This window comes from Chenopodium album, chromosome 23 (assembly GCF_948465745.1).
Source record: "Chenopodium album chromosome 23, dcCheAlbu1.1, whole genome shotgun sequence".
Classification (NCBI taxonomy): Eukaryota; Viridiplantae; Streptophyta; class Magnoliopsida; order Caryophyllales; family Amaranthaceae; genus Chenopodium; species Chenopodium album.
This window is the reverse complement of record NC_137856.1, coordinates 8586556-8597778: the sequence shown is the minus strand read 5'-3', so window position 1 is coordinate 8597778 and position 11223 is coordinate 8586556. Positions and strand designations below refer to the sequence as shown.

At 31.0% G+C, this 11223-nt stretch overlaps 1 protein-coding gene across 1 annotated transcript; it reads left to right on the top strand.

Annotated features, from left to right (window-relative positions):
* Positions 1-254: 254 nt before the first annotated feature.
* Positions 255-5645, top strand: LOC145609259 (uncharacterized). The gene is made up of 4 exons (XM_081664786.1): positions 255-420; positions 891-976; positions 4527-5090; positions 5447-5645. The coding sequence occupies exons 3-4, from the start codon at positions 4547-4549 to the stop codon at positions 5518-5520; spliced, it is 618 nt and encodes a 205-aa protein (XP_081520912.1). The 5' UTR covers positions 255-420; positions 891-976; positions 4527-4546; the 3' UTR covers positions 5521-5645.
* Positions 5646-11223: the final 5578 nt, after the last annotated feature.

The window sequence follows — 11223 nt, the reverse complement described above, 5'->3', positions numbered from 1 at the left end:
TCAACTCCAATCAGTTAAGTTCAATTCCTAATTTTCTTATCTCATAAATAATTCATTTCAGCTCTATTTAGTTATTTTCAATAAATTCCTTAGTTTCTTACGATCTTACGTATGATTGTATATTTGTATGAAGCAAATTTGGCCAGGTTGGGACAAGTAGAATTAATCTCAAATCCCAAAATCTTTGTCCCCGAAAATATCCATAAATCACATGGTATTCACGTGGGAGGGACTGAGAGAACAGTCCAGTAGATATCGTAATTACTCGTAAGCAACCTTCAATATTAACAAGTAGAAATCTACCATTATCGAATTCCAACAAAATCCCCAATTCCTCTTTTCTTCAATTGCTAGCTACATCTTGGTTTTTGAAATTCAATTGCAAAAGACAACTCTTTACTTAAACTCCAGATTCACAAGGTGGGGTGAGCTTAAACTTTTTTTTTTCTTTGCTTATGCTTGTGATTTTGATTTTCATTGACTTGTTCCGGGAACTAGGTTAGTACTCGTGCGATGCACGAAAATATTTGTAAATATCATTTGTTCGTAAGAGAATAATTAAACCCATGTGTATATTACTCATATTAAAGATTTTACATTGTACTAATCACAAAATAATTTTTTTTAATAAAAAGCTCAATACAAATAAAAAAGAAAAGAAAAGTTTTCAAAAAAAAAAAAAAGTTTTAATAAGCAAATTCAAATGAAAGTGTTACGAAATGTGCTGTAGTATTGCAATAAAAGTGAATGGAATAGTAAATAATCATAAGTAAGAATTTTGAATAATTTTGTCATTTATATAATGGTGATGTCAACTGACTTTGTTTTAGTACTTGGTATTAGTTATAGATTTTCCAAATAGTTTGTATTGAATTATCTCTATTATGCAGGATTTAAGGTGATTTGCGACGAATTTGATATCTTTGAACTGTTAATTAAATCTCAAACAAGCATACATTCATGGCAGAGTACAGGGGTAAGGTTTTGAATTTTGATTACTATTCTGAATATCTTGTTATGTCTCTTTTTACGTTGTACGATTCCTTACGACGATTCATGCTAGCCAACCCCAAATCATTTTATTGTTGTTGTTGTTGTATTCTGAATTATTATTATATGTATTCTGAATTACTGTTATACTCCTTGTTATTGTAAAGTGTTATTATTGTATTCATCAAAATTAGTATGTATTGCTTTATATTTCGTTTCCTGGTTAAGAAAAAGGATTTGTTTGAGTATTCATTCTAATGTGGCTATGGCAATAGTATTTCAAAGCATGATATTTTGTGATTATAAGACATAGAATTTTATCCTAAAAACAGCTCACTTTATTCGTGAAAGTGTTCTAAAGCTTGTATATTTAGTGCTAATATCTGGGTAGTTTTTGCCATCATACCTCACGTAGTCACGTGTGTCAATCGTTTGGATACAAACTTTCTGGAGGGTATTGCAATACATGAGTATGTAGATGCAGTTTCGGATCAAGTATGTCTTGCATAAACTGAACTTTTACTGGGGAGGTTGGGGGCACAACTACTATGAAGGATTGAGAAGGTGATTCTTAATGTGCTAACTACTATTGAGACTACAACCAACAAGTACTGTTAGTAGCACAAGTATCATCCTCTCTCCTTCATGTTATCATGACATCGACTAGCTACCTTCAAAATATTAGTCTTGTACACATAATTTATTATGTCGTTTATAGGTTCGTGTCAACTAAGAGAAAGCTTAAAACAGCATGTATTCACCAAAGGGCTGTACCAACAGACATATGTTGTCTGTGTAATGGATATACAAAAAGAGTTCACATGTTTATAAAATGTGGGGTTGATCTAGGCTATGTCTGATGAAGTGAGAGCACTCTGATTTAGTGGTATGAGCTTTTAAAGTTTTGTGTATGAGCAGCTGATGCTTTGTAGAATCCGTTAAACTTATGGGGTTGTAGGTGAAATTTTACAATAAATTATTGTTTGTCAACTTGGAATTGAAGTTATTAGAGTGGTGCTGATAAGACTGAAGAACTTTCTGTGAAAGTTGAACTCATCAAGCTTTTGATTCTGCTGTCTTCCAATAAATTTCTGATTTCAAGTTAAATGTTCATCATTAACAGCCTCTTCATATAAGTATAAAATCTGCTGAAAATTATGGAATGATATTGTATGTATTACCTCTTTTGAGTATGAATAAAAAGGTTTATATAATTATATTGATAAAAATGGAGGTCCCAAAATGCAATATGGCAAATAGGGACGGAGAGACACTATTACCTGTTTGCTTTAAAAAAATGTGTCTGTGTCTGTGTCTGTGTCTGTGTTTTTGTGTTTGAGTTTTTCGATTCTTTCCTCTGTTCACGGAACTCAGTGTTGTATCTTGTATGGCTATTGTTTCCATTTTTTACCTCAGTTTGAAACTAAGTTGCATCAATTCTTGCTTCATCCTTCATCAAGGTGAATTAGGAGTGTGCTTTTGTAGTGCATAGTGACATACACATACCTTCTTTGCTGGTGTTATCTCTATATGAGCAGGGAGTGTGAAACTTTAAAATATTGTGGTAGATCTTGTAAGGTATTTTGTTGTAGACAAATTATGCCATTTATGAGTTCATTGTGTAATGGACTCTAATGATTTCTATGTGACATTACCTACAAAACCTGAAAATTTCCGGTGTTTATAATGAAGTTCATGGATCGAATAATACAAAAGCTTTATATAAAAGAGCTTAAAAACCTACTGCAGCAAGGCTATGCTCTCAAAAATCAAATTCCTTATTAAGGTTTACCAACATGTTGATATAAGAACCAGCCTCTGATGCTCATTAATTCATTTCCCCTTCACCTTTTTTTTTTTGTCCAAGCTACAAATGCCTCAACATTCCTAGATGGTGCCCTATCAACCCCAATTGAAGATAGACTCAAACGCCACAAGGAGAGCCCCGGGGATTTTTCTCTTAGTTGGGACTTTTATTTTTCCAACTCACAGGAAACACAGGACTGTATTTCCATTCTTCAAAATCTTCTTTTTTCCCTGGTTAAGTTTTTTTATCATGGAGTGCCACTAAGCTAATCTGAACCACCACATCTCTTTTCCGTCACAATGACATCATTAGGAGCTTCTCTTAGACTAAAGTCCTTTCTACTTGGAACTACCGTAATTGTTAATATGTAGTAGACTGAGCCAAGCACTTAAATGGCTGTTGCTACATACTCTTGGATATATGATCAATGTTCTCATTGTTTTGCCTCTTGACTAGTTCTTTGTAGGCTTGTAGCTTCTTTGGAAATTTTCAGGTGTTTTTGTTGTTCAAGTACTAGCCATCATGCTGGTTTGGTGAGATGTAAAATTAAGGAATGGAACTTGTGAGCTTTCTAGCTGATGGTCTAGGGATTGTTTATACAAAATCATGTTGATATTTTTTTTGTCCAATATAATTTTTACACATTCTGTAGTCATCTTTGTGTTGCTCGTTTCAGTAGGCTTGCATGCGTCTAAAAGCTGAGCTAGCCCACCATGTGTTACCGAGAGAATGAGATGTTACAAGATTAGATTAGATCAGATCCTAGGATGTTCATGAATTACAAGATTCTCTATAAGCACTGCTGACTCCCACGTTCTTGTATATACTCCTGGACATCACTGTGTGTCTCATAATAATTTTCAGTTCATTAACATATATAAGAAAAGTGACAAAAACCACCTTCAAAATGCTGGGGTTATGTTTTCCAGGGTTGCTGCAGTCTTCCTTCACTTTCGGAATCCACCTTTTTTTTCTATTTTATTTGGAAAAAACTAAAGGATGGAGTTCCAGTTCATGGATTGAAAGAAGAATACAACTGGAAAGATAAACATTGCTCGGCATAGGAGAGATGTCATCTCGGTTAGTACGTACATATGTGAAATCTTGTCACTAATATTAGTTTTGAGGGAAAAAACAATTGCGGGGTTATCTTAGTGATAATCTTGTACTTTTTTTTTAGAAATTTAACAAGCTTTGAGGTAAAAATGTAAACTCAGAGGATGGAATTTGCAAAAATCAATGAAAGGAGAAAACAAATGTTGGGGTATGAAACTTATGCTTCACCATAATATGGCGTTTGCACAAATCGCATGGATTTGAGGTAAAGTCATGGTGGAATATCGACAAAAGCCCTATCTAATTCTTTTTATGGAAGAATCTTGAAATTTGCTAACGGTGATATGATATAATATGATATGATATGATATGATATGATATGATCATCGGCTATTTTATGTTTGACTGAGCTACAATTTATAAAGTGATAGGCCATACTGCCATATGATGGAATGGTGAAAATACCACCACCTTAAGTGTCTAAGACATTTGAGGACACAGTTTTGTTGTTTCTTTCAACTAATTAGGTTGTCACGTTTTTATAGCTGGTTGATTACACAGCTTGCATTTTTAGTGCTGTCCAGGCACACAATATTAACATTTTTTGGTGCATATTCCTTGAGCTTAGTGATAGGTATTTGGATTCTTAAATATTCTTGGTTGTTTTATCCAGAGCTTCATTAAATTGAGAAAATGAAACTTGTTGGCTCCAACTTGAAGAAAAGAAAACAGTTAGCTGGAGCTGCTGAAGACTTTGGCCTGCCTGCACCAAAGCATGTATGCTGTGAGGCAGCTGACGAATCTGAATGTGGATCATTACGATCTGCGAATGAAGAGGATGCAGAAGTACTTAACGTGTTAGTTGAATCAATTCAAGACAGCAATAGCTTTCCGGGAGGTTCACAGTCATCTACGGAAGTGATTTTTGAAGCAGGTTTTCGAAGGACGGAATCATATGATGAGGCTTCTACTTCCTGGGCTAATTCAAGACCAATCACATCCGGAATTGATTCCCTTTCACTAGAGAGTGGAATTTTCAATGTCAAAGGGGATGATATGGAAGAAAACCATCTTCCTCATCAGGAGAGTACTATTGGGTGGTATGATGTTGACTGTCTGGAGGAGTGCATCGACGCACAGTATTATAGGGATAGCAAGGCACATGTTTCTGAACAACTTGAAGGGTTACTTTCCTCCAGTGGGATTCCGTCGTCAGATAGGTGGATTGCTGATGGAGGTAATTTAGTCATTCTTTATAAGAGAAAACTTGTATTAGTGTAACATGTTCACTATCTAATACCTTGCACATAACTCCTGTGTTTAAAGCCTTAGACATAATTTAGTAGAATTTAGCTTGAGTTTTCACCACTACAAATAAGGAAGAAAGGTTGATCTGAATTCACACTTCACAGGAAATAACATGTTGGCTGTTTAGCCTTGACTCTTTTAGGAAGCACAATCTAGAATCACAATGGTAGCGGACTCTTATGTCTTACTAAATTTAATTTCAAAACTGTTAGTTTTTCAGTTACCAGATTATATGTGGAGAACTTAAATATTTTATTCTAAAGACAATATTTCGTTTGGATGCAGAGGGAGATATGGGTAGACAGAAGCCAACAATTGATCAGGAATTCGAGCAGTACTTTTCAACCCTTATGTTGTAAGAGATTTATTCCTCGTTGAGATCACGTTCCTGTTGTATGTGACCTTAAGTTGTATATATATGTCAAAATACATTCATATACTGCTCATTTCATATTGCTCGTAATCATTTTGATTCGAAATCTCATCTCTTATGTGCTAGATTTCAAGTAAAGATTTCTGTTTTTCCATCACCTTCTCTCACATGCTTAAACTTCGGACATGGGCTTTGCTTAATGATTTGCTATTACTTTGTAGTCGATTGTTGACATGATTGTATGAACTTTTCATTTAATTTATCAGCAGATTTAATTGAGGATTATTATTGATGAAAGGATCAAAGGAATACAATAAGATACAGGGATGATCCTGTAAATACTTAACAACACCTATATTACATGCAAAGATACAATTATGAATACTAAATATATGTTTAATCTATAACTTCAACATTCATTCGCGGGGTTGTACCCTGTTCTTCCCAACTCCTCTTTCATACATCCATCGCGGGGTTTTTGCTAAGTTGGAAGGATTTACGTTTAGATTTTAGGTTCTATTAGTTAATTTCTAGGAGTTTGTTTTAGTTCTTAGGTTTTGTTTTGTTAATTTGGCTGGGTAAACTTCAGTAGAACTTGCAGATTTTTATTTTCCGTCTTTGTTTGCACAATATGGGAGTATAATAATCCATGTTCTTCCATTTGTCATCCTTATATGATTCCAGTTTAAAAAATATTAATATAACTAGCATAGTGCCCGTGCGATGCACGGTTTATAAATCAAATAATAAAACTCTTAGGGAAAATAAAAATAAAAACAAAGGTAATTCAATTGCTAATAAAGGACTTGGTTACTAATGGTCAATAAAAAAATTAAAGGAACGTGATTTGAATAGTATTTTATGTTATTTGAATTTCTTTTAATTTTTTATAATGTTATTTTATTAGTTGAAAAATAATTGAATAATACTCCAAATAACTATATAAGAGAAGTGGACTAATTCATTTATATATCCCGTTGAGAAAAAAACTACTTAAATTTTCTTATCATACCATCTGCATGAGTAGCTACAATCATTCTACTATATACATGTTTTATTGACCCGTTGCACTTACCAAATTTATAGACACAATAATAACCTTATATCTTTCCTAAGTTAAGCATTGTGCCAAAAACTATATATTATATAATAGTCATATAACCAACAGCTAATTAAATACACTATACAACACAAATACTTCATATATAGGTATGGTCGTCTGGATCTTGATAATTTTATACAAATAAAATATACAGAGTATATATTAAGATTTGTCCCTACCTTAATTATAAAAAGGTTAACAAAACTCTTATAATAGTGCGTGGACATTTATATCTCTAAAAATGTTCTTTTACATATATTTTCCCCCATTTAATTTTTAAAAGCCTTAAAGTTGTCTCTTGAATTCGCTAAATTGATTTAAAAGGTTATGTTTATTTCATATTTAAAGCCATTTACTATTTTCATTTCCTTTTGTTTTAATTTTTCTATTTAGAATTTATTAGACTATTATATTTCAATATCGAAGTCAATATCTTTTTACTGACAATCACTAAATCAAAGTAGCTCAACTAAAGTTTTCAACATTGCATAGCTACACAACATCCAACACATTTAATGACTACATGCAAATAATTTTAATAAAATTACGCATTCGATATAAGTTATTAAACAAATTAACTATATATACATTTTGATGGGTTTATATCTTTCATATTAACAAAAATTTACAAATATTATTATTTCTTGAAAAAATTATAGACTTTAGAGTTTTGTATAAGATATATAAAGGATAAGTTAATTCCCGTCATATATGCATTGAGTTGCTTGATCAATTTTTTTTTTTTGGGTGTTCTATCCGGTTCACCCTTTAAGCTAATTCGGATTCGAGAATCAGTTGTGGGCTGTTAGGTTTCATTCCCCTCTCAATTGTTGTTGTCGGAGATCAAACACGGGTCCTCCCTGCCAATTAAGTGTAGTCTCAATCACCAATACCAACAATCAATTGGTGTAGTGGTGATTGAGACTACACTGGATATGGAGGACCCGTGTTATAAAATATTATATTATATATATATATATACTTTTTTATATTATAAAAAATATTATATTATATACACATACTATTTTACACGAAATGTATTAATTTTCATACTATACGTAATTACATAGAATGTAAAGTACATGAAAATAGTATCATACCTACATTCCAATAATATAATTAGAACTTTAACAATGTGACTTATTATATAATGTTTAGGTTTAATAAAAATGACATGTACATATTTTTGTATTATAAATTGTTGATTTGAAAGTCTAAATTATAGTTAAAAGTATTATTATGTATAAAACAACATAGACTATTGCACATGATTGTTGTATATCTAGTATAGTACATGAGCAATGCACGAATTCATAAGTAATAGCATTGTTAATTTTTATTTTTATTATTTTTTTTTTTTAGGGAAGTAATAGCATTGTTAATACGAATATTACAATTTTAAACACGAGTTTTAGTTATAATACATTTTATATATGCCCTTTCCCGTCAAATGTCTAATTCAATTTACATTTATTCTTCTTGTTTAGATTGATTTTTAGTTCAATTTTGTTTACGTAAAAAAAACAAAAGGTCTAAATTATAGTTAAAAGTATTATTATGTATAAAACAACATAGACTATTGCACATGATTGTTGTATATCTAGTATAGTACATGAGCAATGCACGAATTCATAAGTAATAGCATTGTCAATTTTTTTTTTTTTTTTTTTTTTTTAGGGAAGTAATAGCATTGTTAATACGAATATTACAATTTTAAACACGAGTTTTAGTTATAATACATTTTATATATGCCCTTTCCCGTCAAATGTCTAATTCAATTTACATTTATTCTTCTTGTTTAGATTGATTTTTAGTTCAATTTTGTTTACGTAAAAAAAACAAAAGGTCATTGTAAAAGACATTGTATAGAAAATGAAAGGCCGATTAAAATTAAATTTATTTTCAAGATTATATATTTTTTTTTATAAGACGACATTTCGGCTCAACATTCAGTATTTGTCGAGGAGTACAACAAACAATAAAATTAATTTATACACTATTTTGTATCTTTAACAAAAACTTTTGTATTCATTCGATAACTTGTATTGAATTTAGGATAACTTTTATAATTGGTGCACAATATTTTACTTTACATCTGTTTTTTTTTTTTTTTTTTTTATTTTTTTATTTTTTTTTAAATGTATGTGTATTGATTTCACAATTGACGTCAAACTAAATTCTATCGATTTTATTTAATTTTCATTAAAAAAAACAATATTAGCCTTTCAAAATACAAAATATTTGTTTCCTTAATTATGCACTTTAATCATATTGCTTCAAATTAGTTACAGTATTATTCTTTAACTTGACTATAAATAAAGATTGTTGTATATCTAGTATAGTACATGAGCAATGCACGAATTCATAAGTAATAGCATTGTCAATTTTTTTTTTTTTTTTTTTTTTTTTTTTAGGGAAGTAATAGCATTGTTAATACGAATATTACAATTTTAAACACGAGTTTTAGTTATAATACATTTTATATATGCCCTTTCCCGTCAAATGTCTAATTCAATTTACATTTATTCTTCTTGTTTAGATTGATTTTTAGTTCAATTTTGTTTACGTAAAAAAAACAAAAGGTCATTGTAAAAGACATTGTATAGAAAATGAAAGGCCGATTAAAATTAAATTTATTTTCAAGATTATATATTTTTTTTTATAAGACGACATTTCGGCTCAACATTCAGTATTTGTCGAGGAGTACAACAAACAATAAAATTAATTTATACACTATTTTGTATCTTTAACAAAAACTTTTGTATTCATTCGATAACTTGTATTGAATTTAGGATAACTTTTATAATTGGTGCACAATATTTTACTTTACATCTGTTTTTTTTTTTTTTTATTTTTTATTTTTTTTTAAATGTATGTGTATTGATTTCACAATTGACGTCAAACTAAATTCTATCGATTTTATTTAATTTTCATTAAAAAAAACAATATTAGCCTTTCAAAATACAAAATATTTGTTTCCTTAATTATGCACTTTAATCATATTGCTTCAAATTAGTTACAGTATTATTCTTTAACTTGACTATAAATAAAGATTGGAAAGACGTTATGGATTATTTGCAGTATTGGAAAGTATATATTTTATTATTAAAAATTCAATCATGTTAGGAAATCATATAAATCTTATGCATGTATAGAAACTTGCTTTTATTGTTCAAAGTTGAACAAAAATAACTATGCTTGAATATGTAAACAAAAATTATTTAGATATATTTTATACATAAGATAAGCCAATGAGAGAGTGACATTTGTCATCCTCACATTGAGGTGCTTGTCTTTTAGTATAATATATAGATAGATAGATAGATTACAGTTAAATAAATATTGATATAATTACAGTTAAATAAATATTGATATAATTACAGTTAAATAAATGTTGTCTCTTGCCTTTTTTACTGACACTAAGTTTTTAAACACTGCTTAAGTGCTTATGTTGTGCTTGATGCTGCTTCTGCTTCTTGATGCTGTTGTACTGTATTTGTACTCCTAGCACCATTGTAAATTTTATGTTTTTGGGATGAAATTGTAATGTAACATTACAATCCTTTTTTAGTTTTTTGGGCATTTAAGGTCTTTGTGAAGAGCAACTACCCATTTGACCTTGAGAAGAGAGGATTTTAGAGAATGATTTATAAATGCAACCATGTAGCGACTGTAGGTTTGGTCGTTTGGGAAATCCTTATCAGTAACAAGCATTAATTTGGAAAAGAGAAGGTAATATTCGGAGAGACAACAATTGTCCTTGGTCCTTATTGCACAATTTGGGTTGATAGCTCCTGGAATAGGGGACTAACAGGAGTGAAATAGGAAGAACAACGGAGTATGTTACAGGCAAAGAGCGTGATGCAGGCACCTTTGGATTGACCTACAGTACCTGCAGGCTGAGGCTTCAGCTTGCATCACTGCACTATAGTGGAGTCTAGGCCTGAACCGTTCCTGGTGTACTCAGATTCCGGTGTACTCATATTCCACCTTAGTATTCTCTATGCTTCAATACGAGGAAGGGTGGCATGTTTATCCACTTGACCATAGGGGAAATCTGACGACTTGATGTGCTTCCAAAGTTCCAAGTCTATAATATTCTGAAAGTTGATTGAGATCAGGTACATAGAGCTCATAAGTTGCTAACCAGTGTCGAATTTGTTAGTAACTTTTTAGTGTTATTACTGATGTTTCAATATTCTTTTGAAAAGGCTCAAAGAGCATATATTCGAAATCAAAAGATCAGCCTATATCAAGTTCAGCAAGGGAAATGAATAAATGATACCCTACGGCAAATCGTTTAAATACATATGCTCAAGGCCATTAGGTGGGACTTGTGTCGCCATTAAGTGAGCTACACAATTACCTGACCTCTTTACATGAAAATATGAAAAAACATCAAACTCATTACACATAATGTTCCAATATATTTATAATTCTTTTTTTATTTTTATGCAGTGGTTAGAGTGATAAACACTAGAGCCAATAAGTTACCCTTACCCATACTGCCTGCAGTCAGCAGCTAGTGTATGGGCCTTATTGACTACGTCTCTATCCACTTTTAAACATACAAAAAATCCCTTTTGC